The sequence below is a fragment of the Cydia amplana genome, chromosome 6, assembly GCF_948474715.1.
Source record: "Cydia amplana chromosome 6, ilCydAmpl1.1, whole genome shotgun sequence".
NCBI lineage: Eukaryota > Metazoa > Arthropoda > Insecta > Lepidoptera > Tortricidae > Cydia > Cydia amplana.
Window position 1 is genome coordinate 15036937 of NC_086074.1, and position 23190 is coordinate 15060126.

At 38.2% G+C, this 23190-nt stretch overlaps 1 protein-coding gene across 7 annotated transcripts in view; it reads left to right on the plus strand.

Moving 5' to 3' along the window:
* Positions 1 to 23190, plus strand: part of LOC134648913 (myelin transcription factor 1) — a 43231-nt gene that overhangs the window by 7371 nt on the left and 12670 nt on the right. For 4 of the 7 annotated variants that reach the window (XM_063503520.1, XM_063503515.1, XM_063503518.1 and 1 more), the window contains exons 2-10: positions 15517 to 16550; positions 17292 to 17364; positions 17624 to 17664; positions 18919 to 19077; positions 19663 to 19918; positions 20230 to 20427; positions 20531 to 20738; positions 21230 to 21378; positions 21985 to 22082. In XM_063503520.1, the coding sequence (XP_063359590.1) occupies positions 15517 to 16550; positions 17292 to 17364; positions 17624 to 17664; positions 18919 to 19077; positions 19663 to 19918; positions 20230 to 20427; positions 20531 to 20738; positions 21230 to 21378; positions 21985 to 22082 (2216 nt within the window). The remainder of the gene's footprint in view (positions 1 to 15516; positions 16551 to 17291; positions 17365 to 17623; positions 17665 to 18918; positions 19078 to 19662; positions 19919 to 20229; positions 20428 to 20530; positions 20739 to 21229; positions 21379 to 21984; positions 22083 to 23190) is intronic. The other 3 variants (XM_063503521.1, XM_063503522.1, XM_063503516.1) reach the window with 2 other exon arrangements.

The following is a 23190-nucleotide window of genomic DNA, read 5'->3' on the forward strand; positions in this document are numbered from 1 at the left end:
AAGGTAAAAATAAAACAATACAAATGTTTAATTTAGTCTGTGAAACTTTTTATCGTTTAAAACTAGCTTCTAATATTTTTTTCGTGTTACAAGTGTGGAAAACACAGTTCACATCAGAGCCCGTATCATGAGTCATTGACAGTGACATAAACGCTTTCGAGAACGTAATTTACTTTCTATACATTTCGCTTTCACTAATATGCAAGTACGACCGAGATGCATAGAAATTAAATTACGTTCTCGATGACGTTTATGTCAGTGCCAAACTGGTGGTAGTGGTACTGATTACGATGAGGTTTTTATTTAGATACTTTCGGTTAAGTGTTAGAGAAACTGAAATTACTGTGCCTATGTTTATTCATAAAGAGGGTAGGTACCTACTTTAATTCTGATAAGTCTCATAAACTCATAATATCTTGTCGATACTTTTTATAATGAATTTGCAAAAGGAATCTAAAACCTACACCGATACCTTTGCGGGTAAAAATTACGCATACTTTTATATTGCTTAATGTCGATGACATCTAGATTTCATTTTTATGGGTATAAAACGTATGTACTTGGGTCTTAGATTTAAGAAAAGATTGAGTGCCCTTACCATTCTCAACTTGTTACTCCTAATGTTTTAAGAACATGACTGCAATATAATAAAGAATACAATTATGCTGGTAATCGGTCAGTGTTTTTAGGTTATCCTAAAAAATTACATGTTTTATTTTAATATTATAAATGGGCTTACTCATGGCCACAGACTAGCCGAAGCGAAGACGTGGCCTACGATGCAGCGAGCCTGCCCAGAAGGTGCCTGTTCACCCTTGATTTGAAAATAATTTGTAAAAATGATTTAACTTAAATATTTTATCAATTTGAACCTAAGTATGTAATGTACAGAAGTGAGAGTTTAATGGGCAAAACAGTACATACGTACCAAACACAAAAACCGCCATTTAGTGTCAAACTTTGTCTTCGGGAGCTCTAGTCCTTCGTTTTAATTTACAGTTTCTGATTTGAGTTTTTTGTCTCGTTTAAAAATATATTTAACTACCGCAGTAGGTATATTCAATGAATTTATTTTATTACAGTTTCAATTTCCATTGTCCTTTCCATTATAATACGAGTAATAAGTACTCTTAGAATTTTCTATTTTTATCGACCAACCTTTTTGTATTTACTTGCTGGAAACTGTTACCTATTTTGATCACTATAAGAGTAAAATATGACGGCAACGCGAGCATGTAAAAAAAGAAATATATAAAATGTTATACTTTTAAACGAGCAATTTTTGTAAATTATATGTATATACGAGTATAATGATAATAATAATTATTCTTTATTGCGCCACAAAGAAAACAAAAAATATATATATTTCGGGGATCTCGGAAACGGCTCTAACGATTTCACCACAATTTGTTGTAGAAAGAAAGAAAGAAAATACATTTATTTACCGTTGAAGTAGTAGTAGTAGTAAATCACTTTATTGTACAAAAACAGGTTCACATGAAATTCACATAAAGGCGAACTTATCCCTATAAGGCATCTCTTCCAGCTAACCTGAGAGTTACTGAGTGGAAACATCGAATTAGATAGACAAACTTACTTAACGTACAATAATATTTGAAAAGAAATATTACAATAATGTAACATATTTTTGCACTTGCACTGGCAGAACATAAAGTCAGATTCATGAGATTGGGGCCTAGTCGTAATACTGTATAATACGAGTTTGTTGATAAATAAATAAAGAATTGTTACTAGATTCGCTAACTTGCGGTAGGAAACATTCGAAATTTAAAACTTCATACTCATACTCCTCATCTTCCTCGCGTTATCCGATTTTGCCACGGTTCATGGGAGCGAATTGGCGTAGGCAGTAGTTTTTACGAAAGCGACTGCCATCTGACCTTCCAACCCTAAGGGGAAACAAGGCCTTATTATGATTAATCCGGTTTCCTCACAATGTTTTCCTTCACCGAAAAGCGACTGGTAAATATCAAATGCTATTTCGTACATAAGTTCCAAAAAACTCATTTGTATTGGTACGAGCCGGGGTTTGAATGAATGAATGAAATCTTTATTTCAGGCAACTAGTGGCCCATACATTTGAACCCGCGACCTCCGGATTGAAAGTCACACGTTCTTACCGCTAGGCCACCTTACAGGATAAGTAATAGAAAGCCCATGGAATTTTTAGTTTTTATTCGAAATAAGGGGACTGTTGCAAATATATCAAAACCATAATTATAATAATTTATTAATATATTAATATAATGGCTTAGCATTCTTATAGTCATACTGTTTAATTTCCTCAAATGTCCTCACATACAAGTTTCATCCTATTTTTCGATGTTTTTTAGGTGAATTTTTGTACCACTTTTTGCCATTTGCTCACAATTTGCCAAATTAAGCCGCAGCCGACCAAGAGCAGTTGAAGCTACTTAAAGTCAGCTACCCCTACAGAGTACCTATTATCTATTTTTTTATCAGGTAGGGTTTCATGCAGTTGGCCACCGGACTCTAACTAATTTTGTTTATAAACGGTATGCACAAAATTATATTATATCTTGAAATTAAATCTCAAAGTCTCAATTCTAGAAAAGGGACTGCCCAGAGGACTGTTCTTTAGCTAGTTTAAGAATTTTTATACAAAAAACTAAAAATTATTTCGATTGATTACAAGCGCTCCAAATAGGAATATTGTTATGCTTTCTTATTTTTACATGCGGTTAGACATTGAAAAACACATACTACTATTCAGATCTGGCAAAGTAACTGGGAAACAGGGGAAGCACTTTTGACCAGGGTACTTTCAGGGTTTGTCTCTAAAATAAAAAACTTCATCAGATTTCGCCGTAACACTTTTCCTATTTTTATACGTTGTCTTTTTCTGTCTGATTTTTTTATTTTATTTAAATAATTGGAATCGTTAGTATATTGATTTTAAAGTTACTTATCGTTTGTCTGATATTTAAATTTGTGGTCATAAGGTCACCTTATCTGATTTGTTGTTAAAAAACTTGAAAAAATACAAATTACCGAAACCAACGTTTGCCTGTCAAAATATGTTCATTTTTAAAAGCAAGTACTCGTAATGCAGATTGTTTGATATTAAACTTTTTTGTCTAAACCAATTGTACACACTACACTTGACTAAGTGTAAAAATATGGGTGCACTCATCATACTCAAAACGATGTCCCATAGCTCTTCTTTTATTTTTTTTTATTTTGAAAATAGCCATGTCAGTGAATTAAGAACTATGGGACATATTTTTGAGTAAGTTGTATTCACCCATATTTTTTTACACTTGACTGTACTTATATACTTAATTTTCAGATAAATGTGAGAGAGAGTCCAGAGAAATAGATGTCATTTATTTTATTATCTTACGGGGTAGGTATTCGATTAGATCTATCGTTTTTAGGTGACTTTCTAAACAATTACTAATAAAGAAATTAATTGCGAAGCTTTCTGTTTCATAATATACGATATATTGGACAATAATTGAAATTTTAACAAAAATTTTATACTTTTACACTAAACATCAACTAGGAATGTCGATTATGAAATTTATGAAACAGATTTTTTTTATTTAAGCATAATATTATTTGTAGCGGAGCTTTTTTAAGTATATTAAGTGGAACAGAAAACTGCTGTTATAGGATGCTAACTCGGATGGTATTAGTAATCTAACATCCTTTTAGCTATTACATATATCTTTTTCCTTCCTTCTTTATAGAAAAAGTCCTGAAAAAACATAGAATGTAATAATCTCAAGACACATAACACAAATAAATCTAAACATGCCCTGACCCCAAGCAGAGTTCCTCATAAGAATAATTAATGTAGTAGGTATTTAACAAATTCACTTTATCGCAAAAGCAGCTCTTGGCACTGACTTGTCGGGCTCAAGTCACTCAAGTGGGCTAAGAACCTACGCTAAAACTTTACACAACATCTCAGCAAGGTAGATTATGTCCAGTTATCAGGCAGTTCCACTGAGCTATAAACTTCAGCCCGCTAAAGCCATTTAAACGGGAAACTCAATTCGGCCCAAATTGGAAGAGCATTTATCTTTCCCCGGAGTCGATTTAAAAGCAGAATCACGCAAGCACACGACGCTATTATCGCGCGCTCGCGATCCTCAGGCCGCGCCAACTCTATGAATCTAATCCACGGGATTTACCCGCTGATTTACAGCCGAAGATGCCCGACAGGAGCCGAGCCAACCCGAGGGCGTCTCAAAAGAAAAGTGATAATGTCTTAATCCTACCACACTCGAAACCCCCTCCAATTTTATGGTCGCCCGCGCAGACGGCACGTTTTGATTTATGATTTCAATAATTAAGAATTCTAAGGTGCAATTTGAATTTGAAGCCGCGATTTCAGAGGGGGGCAGCGCGTGTTTGTTATTGCCCGGGGCGGAAAGGGTCTCAGATCTTATGGCTTACCTTTCATTTTCCGAGGAATTATGTCGTGTAGCTTTAATTGTGCAATGAGATTGTGCAGGAACTCTTAAATCTACTTAGTCTGCTTGTGTGGTAGGAGGTACTTGCTTGACTGTTCCGTTTTCCGTTTTTAGGTACTAAAGTTAAAGTTTACTTGCTGCAATTACAACAGTTATGACATTTCGTCATTACTGTTGTAATTGTAAATGCTGCTTATTGTTTTGGACAAGTTAAACGTCCAATAAATATTTTTCGTCAACTATAAACTACCAAATTTAACACACACAGGCGTGTGCCTAATATGCTGTGTTTTATAGCCTCATTAATAGGTATACCTCTACATGTACATCTCGGCCTCCTAAGACAATATCCTCGCGTCCTCATAATCCCTATCAGGCGTAATCTAGGGGCATTACAATTAACGCAGGCCGAGATAACCCGCACTCGCCACCCGCCGATAGGCTGCACTAGTTTAAACCGGTTACACCGCCCTCAGGGTTTATCTAATTACCCTACGCCAACACGGGCACGCGTGTAGGGTTGCGACACCTGGACTGAGTTTGATGCAGTTAAAATTTATACTAGCAAAATTATTCAAACTTGCGAGTACCTTTTACCTCTGTTAAATTTTGTCTCTTTCTATCCAACAGAAGTGTCAAAAACACGGATAGGGACAAACTATTGTCAACATTTTGTTACATTTTAAAAACGTTTACGAATAACCTTGTAGGTGACGAAAGGTGATTAAAAAGTAAATTACGTAAGACAGTTGTATCAATCCTAAACTCCAAATCCAAAGCGCATATAAATCCAGTTTTTATTGTAAGTTTATATTTCCACATTTTTACTACCTACGCCATTAAATTACGACATCTTATTCAAAAGTAAATAAAAGGTTTAAAGGTTATCATTCATGTGAACTTACGTTTTATTACAAGTTTGTTTTAAGATCCGACGTTGATTTCTGTTGTACTCTACGTTGCAAGGTACTGTTGACAGTTTACGCTGACCAAATGGGTATATATATATACTTTTATTTTTATTTAGTTTATTTACTGTCGTTATAGTTCGTTTTTTTTAGCATTAAAAATAAGGTAAACAATCTTGATGTGTCTTTTAATTGAAAACCACATTTTAAAAATAAGTTCCGGCAAATATGTAACAATTACGAAACTAATACGATCATTTATATTCTTCTGCTTTCATAAGTAATAGTTACTGATTTTTAAAAAGCTTTTTTCAATTAAAAGACATGTCAAGATCGCTTACCTTCTTTCAAGTTCTTTCTAATGCTAAAAAAACGAACTATAGTTTTAATTTATATAATCATGCCTCTTCCAGCGTTATATCTTGGCTACTCCAATACTTATTAATTATTTACTTTACCTAAATGTGTCTTATCTCAAAATCACTGTTGTTATTGTCAACTCTTAAAAGTATATCTTCATTTGAATATTTGTAGCCGGCTATGTACCTACATAATATTTATAACAAATATCCCTAAGTACGTACGTATACTAATAAAAGATCTTCACTGACCTTAACGTCCATGATTCTTGATCTTTGTTCACGGAACCGAACGATGAATATTGATCACAGGTGTAGGGCGTAGTGAAAAACTTTAGCAGCAAAACTCAGTAAATAAATCAGTAATCTTATACCTTGAGATTAAAACCAAAAGAAAGGACTGGAATAATCGTACCTAGTTTATATTGGTTCGCAACTTGTTACAAGCCTCATTTTTGTTAGGAGCCCATTGACGTACAAAATAAATAAGACTTGGATCAGGTTTAAACATAAGCAAATTTGAATATTATTTATAAATAAAAGTTGTGCAATTTGCAGTAAAATTGCCGAGAAAATTGACCAACAAAAACAAAAGACGAGTGACAAGAGCATATTTTTTTATCGCCGGCCAGTGAGCGCGGTGGCTACACCGAGCAGGTTTACCAGGATAAAGCTGGTCAAGCAAATTTTGTCAGTAAAAAAAGGCGCGTAATTCAAATTTTCTATGGGACGATATCCCTTCGAGCCTACATTTTTCAAATTAGCCGCCTTTTTCTACTGACAAGATCGGCTTGACCATATACCTATGTGCATATTCTCCTCTGGTATGTATTTCATATAAAAGTATTGCAACTGTGTTGGTTAATAAACAAAATATAACCTCACGGAAACAGTCACGTGCCAACCCTACCGGTAGTCCGTTTCCTCTACCCTACTCACGTACCTACGCGTACCCACACTTCCGGTGCGTCAAGGACCATCGATTACATCTCGAGGCATATTGCACAACTTCCAAACTGGTCGGCAATGGAATACTAAAGGTCGGTTTTCCTAGGATAGCGTCATATAGCGGCAGGCTCCATACTAAATAATACGGCTAAATATGGATGTCGTTGTATTTGTATGGAGACGGCCGCTATATGACGGCACCGCTTTCGGAGGAATCCAAAGCTTAAGCAAACAACATTAGCGCACCTTAAACCGACTCATAATCTTTAGTAGGGTAATACAGTATATAAGATAATAAAAAAGCGGCCAAGTGCGAGTCGGACTCGCCCATGAAGGGTTCCGTATTTAGGCGATTTATGACGTATTAAAAAAAACTACTTGCTAGATCTCGTTCAAACCAATTTTCGGTGGAAGTTTACATGGTAATGTACATAATATATTTTTTTTAGTTTTATCATTCTCTTATTTTAGAAGTTAGGGGGGGGGGGGACACACATTTTACCACTTTGGAAGTGTCTCTCGCGCAAACTATTCAGTTTAGAAAAAAATGATATTAGAAACCTCAATATCATTTTTGAAGACCTATCCATAGATACCCCACACGTATGGGTTTGATGAAAAAAAAATTTTTGAGTTTCAGTTCGAAGTATGGGGAACCCCAAAAATTTATTGTTTTTTTTCTATTTTTGTGTGAAAATCTTAATGCGGTTCACAGAATACATCTACTTACCAAGTTTCAACAGTATAGTTCTTATAGTTTCGGAGAAAAGTGGCTGTGACATACGGACGGACAGACAGACGGACAGACAGACAGACAGACAGACAGACATGACGAATCTATAAGGGTTCCGTTTTTTGCCATTTGGCTACGGAACCCTAACAAGCAACAACGGTTGCACTCCGGGAGTGAAAACTCACCTCACTATGTTACCGACGCCCGGTAACACGATACATACGTTTAGCGGAGGTATTCTATTTATTTATTATATATTATTATCATTCTCAAATAAGATCACACATTTTCATTGACATGTTTATTTACATACTGCAATGACAACGTCAAATTATTTGAACATAGGTAAAGAGTCTTGAAAAGGAGTCCGCAACATAAATGTCAAATAACATTGAGTTTTTCTTTATTGATTTAAATGTCATTTAAATTATGAGTGGCCACCTTACGGGGCTTACGGTCACGTGATCGCCTTACGCTGTCTCGAGTTTATCATTTTTTCCCCTCCTCAAAAAGTGCCCAGCGCCGCTAAAGAAGTTTTCACTTCAAAAAATTGAACTCTTACAAGAAAAAAAACCGGCCCAAGGCGAGTCGGACTCGCAATCCAAGGGTTCCGTACATTAAGTCCGACTCACGCTTGACTGCACATTTCTAATAGGTTTCCTGTCATCTATAGGTAAAGAACTATTTTGTGTATTTTTTTCAAAAATATAGACCCAGTAGTTTCGGAGATAAAGGGGAGGAAATGGTCGTACAGACTGACAGACAGACAGACGCACGAGTGATCCTATTAAGGGTTCCGTTTTTTAGGTACGGGTTCCTTTTGAGGTACGGAACCCTAAAAAATTTAGACAAATTGGCGTATTTCTAAAGTAAATTTAAGTTTCTTAGCATACATTTTTACATTTGTACATAGTACTTACGTATGTTTGAAAACATTAAGTAAAGATCGCGCGATGTCGACCCTGTCCGAATAGTAGTATCATAGAGAAAAAAATACATAGAGTGCTCACTCCATACATCACTTTCCGGTCGGTGCTACATCTATTGTCAAGTAGCAGTATCCGCTACTCAATGCTAGATGTAGACACTGAAATTAATAGTCTGAACTGATGTATGGAGTGAGCACTCTTGTCTTACTATATTTCTCTATGGTAGTGTGTAATTTTATTACATATTACATACCATACTTATCTCCAAAATCGGCCTAGTGGTTAGTAAAAATAAAAGGTCCCTCTTTTAGTTTTTGATTTTCTCTCACTAGGTACTCCATTCTATCTATATTGGTTCTTATTATTGCTTACAAATTCACACTAGTTTAGGTAAATATTTTAAGTATATATTAATTTTCCTTATTTTTTCCTTATTTTTTTATCATAGTTCTTATTATTGTCTCCAAATTCACACTAGTTCAAATATATATTGATTTAGTTCAAATATTTTAAGTAATGTATTAATAAAATTTCCTTCTTTTTTTATCAAGAATAATATTAGTACAACTGTGGGAATCGACTTCTCTGCTCATCACTAGTCCCTTCATGTACGCACGTTAGTGTAAGCCTCTAAGGCCTGAGTGGACGCTCGAGTTGGGCGTGCAGCGGGGCGCGGCGTGCGGCGTGCATGTTAAACAAATGCAAGCGTATAGGAGCGGCCTTAGTGCACGCTGCTCAAATTACTTGTGAACCCGACGCCACGCTGCACGCCCCGCCGAACGCTCCGCTTCGAGCGTCCACTCAGGCCTTACACTTAGGTAAACTGTGACCCGGTGAGTCAAGGACCATCGATTCCATCTCGAAGCATATTGCATAAGCCCCAACTTCGGTCCGGTCGATACGCACTCGGGTGTTTTGTTTGTATAGATAATGTAATAAAGCCTCTTATTGCCCATATTATAATAATGTAATACAGTGTGTAAATCCAATACGGGCGAATATTTAAACTATAGGAAGCATAGGTTAAGAAGTATAATAACACCACACAAGTTACGGGATATGAGCTTTTTAAAGTAACCGTCAACGCTTGTTGGCAGTTACTATAGAAAGCTCGTATCTCGTAATGTCATGTCATCTTATGTTTCTGAATGTTTGCAGTACATTGCTGCTCGGCAAATTAAAACAATAATAACTACGGGGTCATAATTAAGTGTAACATGGTGTAACTTAAAAAAACTTCAATTAATAATAAGACGGGTAAATTAATTCTATATCTGGTTTATTAACTTATTGCCGGTATTGGATTTACACACTGTATATCGAATAAAGGTACCTACAACTATTCAACTGTCATAAATGTCAGAAAATACTAAGGTACCGGCCAGAGGTCATGTTTCCCGGAAAAATCTTAACACCGCGAACTAGGTACGGTACAGCGACATCTAGAGGGAAATTCGACATCTGAAATGAACTTTTTTGAAATGAGCCATTCATTCAAAAATGGCTTATCTTGGTTTATCAGTAAATTCTAGGCGTTTACACAATTTTATAAGTAGGCAGGTACATACCACATTTATCTCCGTATATCTCCAGATTTTATGCTTACAACCAATTATATTATTAATAACTAAAGATAGGTTATAGGCGTACCAAAATTCTCTGAGGAAAAAGGAAGGAAAAAGGATCTGAGGTGCGGATGCAAAATAGTTATTTGTACAACAAGAGATCAAAGTTTGATATTTCCTCGAGTGCTTATTTACGCTCAAGATTCTTTCGCTTGCACGGGACTCATAAGCGCACGAGATGTAAATAACTTTGATCTCGTGTAGTTCACAAAACGTTTCACCTCAGCAGCGCTAGTAGTATAAACGAACTTTTGAAAGGGTCATTTTTTTGTATGGTTTATCGTTCTTCTCCTAGTGAGTATTATATTCTTTGCTCAGCAGTGAGAACATATTAGACAACCTGAAAAAAGTAATCCTTCTCCATCACTTACCTATTCAGTCATGCTTTCCTAAGATATACTAACAACTAAGTTCAATTACCACAATCAAACACAAAAACAAAACATAGTAAATTTCAGTAAAATAGGTAATACAGGGTGCTTCCTGTAACAGGAGCAATAAATTAAACTGTAGGCTGTACTCCTCAAACTGACCAACATTTGTTCAGCAACTTTTGAAAATAACTCATGTTTTGATTTTTATTACACTTTAAAGTTTATTCTAAGACGCAATGTATTGCAAATTTTGTTATGTTTAAAGCGTGACAAGCAACGTCAAACACACTGATGTCAGCGTACATTGAAGGCAATATTTATTTTGTATGAAAAAGAGGAAGTCTAAAGGATTCATAATTTTTAAAAGTTGCTGAACAAATGTTGATGAGTTTGAGGAGTACAGCCTTTAGTTTAATTTATTGCTCCTGTTACAGGAAGCTCCCTGTATATGGAAACAACGACCCATAGATGTATTATTTTTAAAGATGGAGCGTAAGCCATCTGTCACGGTAGCCTCACACACACCATAGAATTAATATGACTAGAACAACTGTCAATCTTCAAAAGTGCGACCAAAAATTAGATGCAAGTGTGTGCGTAAATTGTCTATGTGAGATCAAAAATAGTGATGTCATGTTACAACATATTAATAATCTGTCGATGTTTGATTGCTTTATAGACTACTTTTTCAAATGTGTTATTTTAAACGTTAAAATTCTGCGACATTATGACGTATAAATAACACTTGCGGGCTCAGCACGGTTCCATTTTTATCCACTATCACTAAGCCCGTCACTTTCGCACTTACATACTTGTTAGAACATGACAGGCATGGTGATATATGATAAAAATGCGACCGTGCTACTAGGGCTGCACTGCGTGTGCTATCAAGATCGTTGCAGACTTATCTTAATGTAACTCTTACTGGGTGTTGGAAAGTGAAGTTTAAATTTACCGCTAAACATGAGCACCTTCAAAAAGGTATAACAATCGTTATTATTTGAATTCGGTTATAAAAGCTAATATCTTAATGATGTCTTGTGAAGAAATAATTACATAGCTATTTAATATACCGACAAGTTATCGATACTGTCACTGTCATATGAACATTTTGTCAAGCCCTAGCGTAAAGTAACAGGTTATGTTTTTACACAAAATATTTTCAATTATAGACTAATATGATAAAATATTAGCACACAAAGGAAGAAAAACTTACAATGAACTTTATAAACCGGCTTCTTACACTTTTTATGCAGTTAATTTGACAAAATATCGTTATGAAAATTTCGCTCGGAATATCATAAATCCTTTGAAATGAGTATTTGCTTGGATTATTTGGCACTGTAACACTGAAATCCGGCACACTACAAGACACCATCTTGACTGAATTACTTTATTTAATACTTTTCGTCCTAATCCGTGTATATTTTTCAATTTGAAAATTACCGTGATACGCTCTTGGCCGTCCGCGGCCGTCGTCAAACTCAAAAGTGGTTACGTTTTCTCATTGGTAGTCTGACTTTTTCGCACTCATGGGATGTTCATATACGTGATGGCTTCCCTTTCGCACACTTAAGCTGTCTGTCAAGCGCGAGCGCGAATTGTATGTCTGTGCTTGCAACGACCATCAATTGATTGACACTTCAATCGACAGCTTTTTTTTTCGTAAAAAAAAAAACATTGTAAGATACGGTCCGAATTGCGGATACTTACTAAGTATTTGTAAACTATAGTAGAGATTCTTAAAACTATAATTATTTATTTTACGTGATATTCTGTGTATTTTTGAGTTCATTATTTTAATCGTACAATAAATTACGTAAAATATAGTGTTTTTATCAGTTTTTATCAAATCTTAAACTTTATTTTCATTAATTAATTATTAAGAATCCATACTCGTATGTATTTTGGAACGATGCGTTCTTACGTTTTTCGGAGGTCTATTATAAATCGTCAATGTACCGTTGAATGTAGTTTGAACTTTTTTTTGTCTCTTTCTTTTTGCTAAAGACGTGAAAAGGACAGATAATAGAATCCAAGTATTTCGAACTTGTATTAGACCCCGCATGTTAAAATGACATTTGAATATTAAGGTCACTTGAATGTCATTTTGTCTCACTCAGTGTTTTTAAGTAACAAAGTACCCTTGTTCGAGCTGCTGAGGTGAAAATGAAATTCAAGGACATTTGGCTCGTACGATCGCACTTGATTCGATGGTTACAGATCAAATTAGGAGGTGTAGACCATGGACCTATAATATTACGGACAGAGTTTCGCTTACAACACAACTGTGATTCCAACATCCACCAGTTTCATAGTATTTACGCGTGACACACACACATTGACAGCCCACATCCACCAGTTTGCCGTCAGACGAATCGAAACGTCATTGAAGTAAACATGTCGAAGAAAAATATAAAATATGCCGGCATGCGTAGTTAAATCCTGCTAGAATTGTACCGATCGAAAGAAAAAAAGTCACGGAATAACTTTTCACACTTAAGTTTATCAATTACTACGTAAAATCACGATAATTTGTTGTTTATAAATTATCAAACTGCAAAACAGGAGTGTGACCAGTAACATGAATAGGGTAATTTCCCAAAGGTAGGGTAATTGATGCCCTTCTTATTAAATCATTATGTATTAAGACATCATTTAGGTAAATGGTTAAATTATTGATTGTGCATTTCAAACTAGGTCGGTATGGTAATTTCCCGATACTAAGGAGATTAGACGCTTACATGCATGTTTGATAGTTAACGTTTGTTTGTTATGTATTATAATTTTTTTGTTGAAAACCAGATATGTTTCAAGTTAAATGTATAAATTAAAAAAACTTGACGAACTGATTTCATTACGATGCTAAGTACTCGTATCATTAGGTATTGAAAATAATGTTTGCACAAAGTAATTGTGCAATATTGCGCATATTCAAGACCTATAAAATCAGATACATACACACCTTTTTTATTGTCTAACGTAAAACTGTCCTAATTTTTTTATTTGAAAACAAGGACGATATTAAAAATAATTGTTTCACTCAGGGGAGAATTTGTGTTACATGGTAACACTCGTCTACACGCACACATTCAAACCGTCCGCCATTGCAGTGTCACAGTTTAACTTAGGTGACAGTCCGTCCGTAATATTCTAGGTCTATGGTGTAGACGCAAAAATATATATTTTCGAAGCGTTTGGGGTCAATTTTTGGTATTGAGCGCTCGACTGTCATATTCCCATAAATATAAAATTCGTAATATATTGATAAATTGTGTAAAGACCTATGTGAGGACGCTAGATGAGATTGACACAAAATAAATTTCTGAACATATTGACAATGTGATTGTTTGATTGTACATTGTCCCGTCTGACTAGATGATATGTTTACTAAATTGGCCTACTGTACATGTATACAGGTAAACGTGTAGGTATCTACGCTATAGACCCTTATTCGTTAAATTAATAGGTACACAAAAGTCGTAAGCGTTATATCAATACGTGGTTATTTGTAATTGTTGCGAATAAGACTGGCAACGGGTCAACTTTTATGAGCAGACGTCTGCCAGAAACACCAATCGTCACTTGAGTGTATTAGCTAGTATTAGTAACATATCAATATCATATAAAATATATCATTGATAATGTAATAATACCTAGAGCAGTGGTTCCTAACCTGGGGATAATTACCCCCGTGGGGGTAAAACTGGTATTTTACGGGGGTAACAAGCTAACCTAATATAACAATACAACAAACGTACACGTTTTATTTTTTATTACCATTGGGAGGAGGGGTAAAATCAGGTTCCCTAGTTAGTCATAGGGGTGACCGGACTGAAAAGGTTAGGAACCACTGACCTAGAGTCTATGCGGAAAGAGAAACGTCGTAGAATGTATGGGTTCCCTTAGATTTCACGACCCTTCTCATTCCGCACAGACTCCGAATCGCGGATAAATCCTAGTAAACAATCAAAATTAGGTACCTAAATAAAACCGATAAATTCCTATAGATTCGAAAATGGCCCCAGACTCAAGGCGTAATCTAACTTTAAAATATTATTATTTTGGCGGCTAACCTATGTTTTATTATAGCATAATATATGTAATACGGACATTCTGGCTGATCATCGTTTTTCTTTTAATCATACCCATTTTAAATATCTTCTTAAAGCTACACTAAACCTTGGAGGATATAATCAAACGGAGACGCCATGTCTGTAATTTTCTGTACAAAACAGTCTGCTGATTTTTGCGGGGGAGGGGAACGTCAAATGTATGCGTAACGTATAAATAGCCATGTCAGATAAACGTCAGTCCATACATTGTGTATGACCGTTGGCCGCCTATTTTCGACAGAGGGGAAAGCCTGTTAATGGCTACTCCGTTTAGTTGTATCCTCCAAGCACTAAACTGACACTAAATAATTTCAGACTTTTTGTAAACCTTCTTTTTGATAGATAGACCTCCACGGAGATATGCTATAAATGGTTCGTTAAACCTGGTCGAAAAATCATGGCAACCGATAAACCATGAAAAAAAATACCGTTCCAGTTGAAGAACTATGTTTGACAGATCTCAAAAAGTTTCCTGAAAAGTTTCACCCTTTGTGCAAAAGTTTTTTCCCGTTAATTATGCGCATAGTAATCACATTTTGAATATAACTACGCAACGAAATGACTGTATGTACAAATGTTTTTCACCAAATTAACAGAATAAGTATAACCTCGGTCATTAACTTCAAACTCGTGTTGGGCGCTCTAGGAAGAACATCGCACGGAATAATCGGTTTGACTGCTTTTTGACGCGATATTGTATTACCAAATTCCTTTTTGCTTACATTGTGTAAAATTTATGAACTTTTTTTAACTTTTTATGCTCGAGTTCAAACTTTTTGACCTACATTCTTCTTCTACCATGTAAAATTATTTTTGGTCTGAAAGCTCTTGAGTGAAATGGTTTTTACGTGGGAACGATTTTTGTGCAACCAAACATAACAAACAAGTGCTTAAAGTGTTTCAACGTCGATGGGAAACGCCTAGAATCATTTCCGCGTAAAAATATTGTGATTGTGGATGGAAAATCGAATCGCAAGTACAATATTTTAATTATATTAATGTTGATATACGTGAATGTGTCACGTGACGCGGGGATGAGTCTGACGGAGCCGTTTGTTGCAGGACGGCGCCGCTGAGCGCGCAGTCGTCGCTCGCGCAGATCAACAAGAGGAGGCTGGAGTTCGGGGTGGATGTAGAGTCGTTCAGGGTGGCCGACCGGAGAGTGGAGCGTAACAGTAGTGAGGGCTCGATGGACGAGGAGGAAGCGGCCGGCAAACGTAGGCGACGTCTATTAGACGACGAATGCCGGGAAGACGACCTCCGGCGCCGAACCCTTCCGTACCGACCCGGCCCTGCGCAAAACGACGACGACGAAACAATACTGAGACAAACACACGCGGCCCTCAAAACACTTTCCGGCAGCTGGTCCAGAGAACAACCCCAAAACTACAGCGGCGACGAAAACGACGACGCTAACGGCTTCGAAAACCTCTTCGAAGAAAAACAATCGCACAATATGCTTCCGTCTTCCCCCTCCCCGTCTTCCGACAGCGCAGATGGCTCGCAAAAGAGCTTCACGCAGCGCCACAGAAAAGAAGAACAAAGTAGAAACGGTTCCATTGAAAATGAAGTACAAATAAAGAAAGTCGCACGCGACAAAAGTGACGATGAGTATGAAAAACACGGAAAATATTCCAATCACTACGATGCGCCAAATTTTGATGAGCTAGTAGATTCGTCTTCCAATGAACTTGAGATAGATATGTCTGACCGGCATGACGATAAGTATGATGACAGAGAAACTAAGCCAAAGCGTAAAAGTGAGACGATGTCGGTCAATAAGCAGTCTTTATACAACGCTTACAAAGCTGCGACAGCAGCGTTGCCGTATTCGACGCAGTCCGCGTTCAAGCCACCCGCGGAGGTGAAGCATCGGCTACACGGAGCGACATTTCCCAGCGAGCCCTTCGGAGGGTATTCCAACGAGCATGATAAGAGCTCCGTGGGGAAGAGCTCGAAGCAGTACACAGTGTTGCAACCTGCGGGCGCGGGGTCCCGTGCAGCAACAGCTCTACAAGAGGCACGGACGGTTCCCTCTGCCACGCCGACGCGCGACTCCAGGCCGCTCGCCGCGCTTTCCCCGCCGGTCAACAGAGGTACAACCACCTCCAGCGACACCTAAAACTTCCTTAACGACATTACTATAACGTCGAACTCCGCGCTATCAACTTCGCCCAAGTTTGTTTCAAGGTCGCTCGATAACTCATAACGTTACCCGCGGCGGAACCTGATGTTCTACGTTGTAACCGTCTTTCCTAAACTGTCTAGACGATTTATGTGCCTTCTATGAATGGAATGTAGTATCTATTGTTACTTACCGTATAAATTATAGTAGTTCCAACTGAGAGGTCTCAAAATGGGTTTTATCATTCAAAACAATCCTCATCTGTCCGAGCAGATGCCAGTCCGCAACAGACGCTGGCAACAAATCATCCTTCATTTGTAAGATGCCTCTCATAATTTACTCTGCGACGGTTACATTGAAGCCCCCACCTACGTGGATATAGTATATAAGACAGTTAAATATTTTCCTCGTATTGTCGGGCGATAGCTGGGTTTACGTTAGGGCGACGCGCAATAAAAACGGTCAGGCAGGCGGTGGGCGGGGTTACGTGCCGCCCCGTTTTTCCTGAAAGAAAAATTGTGAGTCCGCCGCGCAGCCGCCTGGCGTTCTTTATTTTTTCTTTTAAGTGTTGTACGGGGTAGGGGTCGGAGCGGGCGGGTGGGCGGCGCCGCGCAGGTACGCCCCGGCCGGCACGCCTGCCCGTATCGATCTACCCACGCCCCCCTGATGATTAGGGAAATACTGATTTGTGCACCGGTCGATTTGTTCACAGAAGGCAACAAGTGTCCCACACCCGGCTGCAATGGGCAGGGCCACGTCACCGGGCTCTACACACACCACAGGAGGTGAGTCGATGATCATCATGTATTTCAGTCATCGAGGTAACTGCAATAGTAACTTTACTGTAATTTGCCCAGCAACATGTTAAACAAAATACTACATTGGTTCTGAACACAACTTCGCTCATAACAATTAACCTTGGTAAACTGCTAAACTTCAGAGTTGAAGGCCAAGGGTCTAGTACTGTTTACGTATTACGCAATAGTTAAACTGATCTAAAACGTGTCTTCACGATATTGATTTGTAAACTGTTTACTCCCCCAGTCTGTCAGGATGTCCAAGAAAGGATAAAGTTACACCGGAGAGTAAGTAATGTGATTTTAATGGCAAATAGAGCTTCTTCAGTTTTCTTTAACGTTTTGTTTTCTTATTAAGACTCGTATGATCTTTCACTTTCTTATTTTATGTTAATATTGATTATTTGCTACTTATTACTTAGTTGTTTTAGTAAAACTGTAGCATAATATGTACTAGATTAGATTTCTACTCAGCCTAGAACGAGCCTTGTTTTGCCTAATTAACTTTAGTTTAGATACCTATATTGTAGAAGTGGAATAAAAATGGATACTTTCGAAAACAATATATAAATAATAGCAGATGACGCTCCATTCACGGCAACATATGTTTTTAATTAAAATACTCTTATCAATAACCAATGTTCTTTTATTCAACGTTCCATAGAATACACGCAAGCTCACGAACGATACGTGTAGGTATATACTCGTAATACGTGCACATAAATAGGGATGTTGACACATGTTGAATTTTATAACAAAATCTAGTAAAATAGATAGCAAACAAGCAATTTATCACAATAATGTGGATATTAAAATATTGAAAATTTAAGTACAAAAATATAGGACCTGATAGTTTCAAAATTTAAGTTTTTTTTTAACTTCCAAATCGATAAAAGTAAGGGTACCATTCGATTCCTTACATTTCATCCAAAAAAATATTGTATAGCAACTATATACATAAACGCAATATTTCACCGACAAAAACGCAATTTTCTTGTTTTGTCCATACTACAAGATGGGCGATGACGTCACGGCCCCTGGCCGTTTTGTATAGGGCCTTTCGCGAGTGAAGTGCAACTGTCGGCCTTTGACTACAATTTCTGACTTTTGTGTTACTTTAATGCAATGGGTCCCATAAAGACATTTGATCCTAAAAACAAACCCGATCGGTTGATACCATAAATGAAAATTAGTCATGTAGCCTATTGTGTCATCATTAACATTATGAGTAGTACCCTTCCTTATGCAAATAAGTAGTCTTGACGCGTTGACCTTGCTTTTGTAATGTACAAATTCATGATAGATATAGATTTGTAAGCTAACTTTTTAAAGTAGCCCTTTGAATGCGACCTTCAAAACTTTAATAAAACTTGTTCAAAAGTTTTCAAACTTCTGTTTAAGGTCAACTCGTGAAATCTCCAACTTTACATTAACACTTCTTGATTGTTTTTGTAGTCCTTTTTCTTGATTATTTCATGATTTGAGTTATAGAAAATTTAAATTTACCTGTTTATCTATAAACAATCATTTTTTCGAAATCAGTATTGGCGTTGCACGAGACGATCTTGAAGTGCCCCACGCCGGGGTGCAACGGGCGCGGCCACGTCAGCTCCAACCGGAGTACTCACCGCTCGCTGTCAGGCTGTCCGACCGCTGCTGCGAGGAAGGCCGCTGCGAGATCCCAGCGCGCTAGACTCACTGGTAAGTTGGTAACATTCTCTTCTACCTATTAGGTAGCAACACTCCATTGAAACCAGCCGGAGCCGGAGCCGGAGGTAACGTTTCATTATCCGCTCTTGTATCGTATCACTGTTCGTCCTCCAACCTGGGACAGGTTCACTGCCACTTTTCAAAAGAAGTTATCTAATAAGAGTAATAAGTAACACAATATCATATTGCCTAATATCAATATCTAGGGTGCAGTAATATCTATCTATATATTATATAAATCTTAAAAGGGTCAGACCACAAAGAACTCTCCAGTCTCTCCACATGCTAAAAATTTAAACACAAACCAGAGTAAGGTACCTACTATTTCTACTAAAATCAATCTTTTTCATCTGGTCATTATTTGACTGCATCCCTATCAATGTAGTTGTGGTTCAGTGAAAGGAGGGACCGACTGAAGGTCATTTTGCAATGAAAAATGGCTGACGCAGTTCATGCTGCGCCCGTTCCTCACGCATGTCAATTGTTAATGTTATCTTTTATAATGTATCTTGCATCTTAGTTTTTGTGAAGCAATAAATGTAGCTTATTCTAATTTTTATTCATTATTTTTCTCAGGTCTCCCCACAGTGCCAGCGCCAGCACCAATAACGATTACGATAGAAAGCACGCCGACCCGGGAGCGCTCGGAAGCGGCGTCGCCGCGCAGCCCCGCCGTGAAGCGCGAGCCCGAGCTGATCGTGCCCAAGCGCGAGGCCGCCGAGCCCGAGCGCGACTCCCCCGGCATGGAGACGCGCCACGCCGGGTACGGCGCGCCGCCTGACCAGAGGTCGCCGTACGAGCGGCCGCCGGACGACCACGTCCGGTCTTATAGGTAAGTCGTGCTTTCTCCTTGGGGTATAATAAGTACTTACCATTTATTTAAGTTGAATTAAGTTTTTTCTGAGAGTTGCCTACTAATTACCTACTGAACTGTATTAAAAGATGTTACGAGCCCTGAATGACTAATCGACATTCCCTAATTGAGTATGTATAAATAATTTTCTAACCCAGAACATGAATTGAATGGCAAACTTTAAATCTTCTCAAACATTAAAAGATACCCTAATGTTTGCCCCGTTGACATGCTTTAGGTAGGTACCTTTTAGTTCTACAGACAATATTAGCATCTGTAATTTTCCTTAGCCAAATGAACGAAGCGCGGTACGGTTACGAATCGCGGTGTTACGACGGAGTCCCCGCGTTCGAGCGGTACGACCCCGCGCAGTGTCCCCAACGCCCCTACGGCTGGGAGGAGGAACGCTACCACGACCCCCACCTCCCCACACCCATGAAGACTGACCAGTCCGAGCAGGAAACCAACTCCGGACCCATCTACCCCAGGTATGTCTAGATAAGGTTAGGGTCAACTATGTGGTAAACGAGACATATCTATCGAATCGGGTCAAAATCCTCGGTATGATTGACATTGAACCCCCTTTCCTAGACCAATGTACCACTACGAAGCGAGTAGCGGAGTGGGGGGCGTCGGGGCGGTCGCGATGGGGCCGGGAGTGCCGCCGGGCTTCTCGGCGATCAACCTGTCGGTCAAGATCGCGGCGGCGCAAGCTCAGCGGCCGCGCAGTCCGAGCCAGCGCGACCCGCGCGATCCTCGTCCGGCCATAGATCTTTCTACGTCTAGCGGTAGTCCACAGGTGAGATATCGTGCCCATGGTCTAAATAAAAGCTCCGTCAGTGGCAATGGGTTACAAATTTGCAACAGCAATGCGCTTATCAAAAGAAGCATCCATCACTTTTCTTTTAACAGTCTGAAAGTTAGAGCAGTTCATCTAATTTATGTACGCTACTAGTATATAGGTACTGCCACGTTTATACAGTAATAATTACAAACCAAATAATTTCATGACCAGAAGCCATTTAATTTACCTATAAACCTTTAACAAAGACAAAACCCCATTGCGGTGTACTTAAACTTCAAATAGGTACGCGACTTGTTGGTGTGCCTATTGTTTCAATTTTGTGATGTTGTTCGATAATCGACGGTCATTTTAAATCTATGCGCATTGCAAGTTAGCCGAGCGCCGCAATAGTCTTTCGGCCTAAAACGAACTGACCTAGGAGCACGATCGCTTATTGGTAATTAGACTGCCTTAGTTAACACTTACTAACAGTTTGTTTACACCAGGGTCCGTACGCGTCGCCCGTGTACACGAGCGCCGGCGGCGCCCGCGGCAGCCCGCAGCCGGGCGCCTCGCCGCAGCTGACCGCGAGCCCCCAGGTCCCGAGCCCCCAGGGGCAGACCCTCGACCTTAGTGTGTCACGTTTACCACATAGGTGAGGCTTTCAGTTCTTAGGATAATATTTTGTGTAACTTTTTTGTAGGCCACCTTGCTTAACTGTATTTTCCTCTTCCTGTCGCATCTCTTTGTTTAGTAAATAAAAGGTGGAAGGCCATATTTATATGGCAATTATAAATACAGCCAAGCGAGTGGTTGACCTATATGTTATCTGTGGTTTTGTGTTATTTTTTTGTTCCAGCTTTAAACATAGCAGTTTTCGGTTCTTATTTTTTCGTTCAAGAAATTCGTGATTTTTTTTTAATTAGTACTAGTAGTTAGGACAATCAATTTTATTCTGGAAACCTGTCTCACTAAACTTGAGTTCTAAGACGACCTTTAGAGTTAGTCTTACCATCGATTCGAAATCTTTAAATTTTCAATGATGTTTAACGTTTACGTATTCACATAAGGGCGCTCATGTGCTTTTCATTTTATTAAATAATATTTTCGTTAGGTATAAACCATTCATTAAGTTACTATACCACAATACACCAATATTTTCCTCCTCTAATAAACGCCGACTAGACTGAAGAATATTCTCCCTTAATTATATCTTAATCAGTTGGGAGTAATTAATCTAATGGGTGCGATTTGTCACCAGTCGCAGTTTCCCCGGTGGCGTGTCGTACAGCAGGGAATCCACGCCCGACAGCGGAGGCAGCCATCCGTACCTAGAAGCCTACCATAGAGATACAGCCGGTAAGTCGATATCTTCCGTCGGTAAAGCTAAATAGGTACCTACTTCGGTAATTGGCAGCCTTTGAAGATATAAGAGGCTGTGAGAAGCTGAAACTGCTGAAACTACGCAAAATACAGTATTGTTAGCGCCTTTAACCTTATTTCAAGGCAACATTGCTGACTTTTCTACAAAAAATAAGTACCTAGTATCAACAAAGAATACCTAGGTACTATTTAAGTTCTTCACTTAATTACAAATTTTGGTACTTACTTATTTAATAATTTACTTCATTATGTGTATGCGGCAGATAGTCTAGGCACTTGATAAATACCTAAGTATTTAGCCGTTGAATATATAATATGAAAATAATCCCTTGTGGAGATTCCTTAGTTCATTCCAATCATTGTGATACTGATACAGTTCGTTATTTATTATATTATATACATAGTACCTAGGTACTTACCTAAATTAAGAAATTTTGATTATGTACCTAAACCCAACCTAAACCATCAGAGAAAAGAAATTTTTACATCTCAAACTTCCCAAATTTCATGTTCCACCCCCTCCACAAGGGGTTAGAGCCCTCCACACGTAAAACACGTCGTACAAATTAAAACGCGACCGCGATAATCACTCCCCGTACACCCTGTGGCATGTAGCGAGCAACGCGCTACGCGGTATAATGTTGCTAATCTTAGCTGGCAGGCGCTGTGCCATGCCGTTGCCGTTAATGGTATTCTTGTAGCTTACCGAAGCAAGCATTCGCTCCAAGCCAGTATAAGTATGATCTTCGATTATGGCGAATCGTCGGCCTTAAAAGTACATTGAACATGGCGCCCACGCGATATTTAACATTGTAAACATGATTTCGCCAAACTGAAAGTATTAAATTCCTTTTTTTACTAAAGTTTTATTTGTGGCAATACCCTATCTTGTACAGAATGAAGCAAAAGTAACATATAAACTCTTTAAACACACCATGAACACACTTTAAGACGCATCGGAATGCGGAAATCAGTTATCATAAAAACGAAAACTTTCAATTTTCTGTATGTATATAATTTATAGGTAGGTAATACATACCTGTATTATCTTGACACAGTATATTTACTAAACCCACATGTGGCA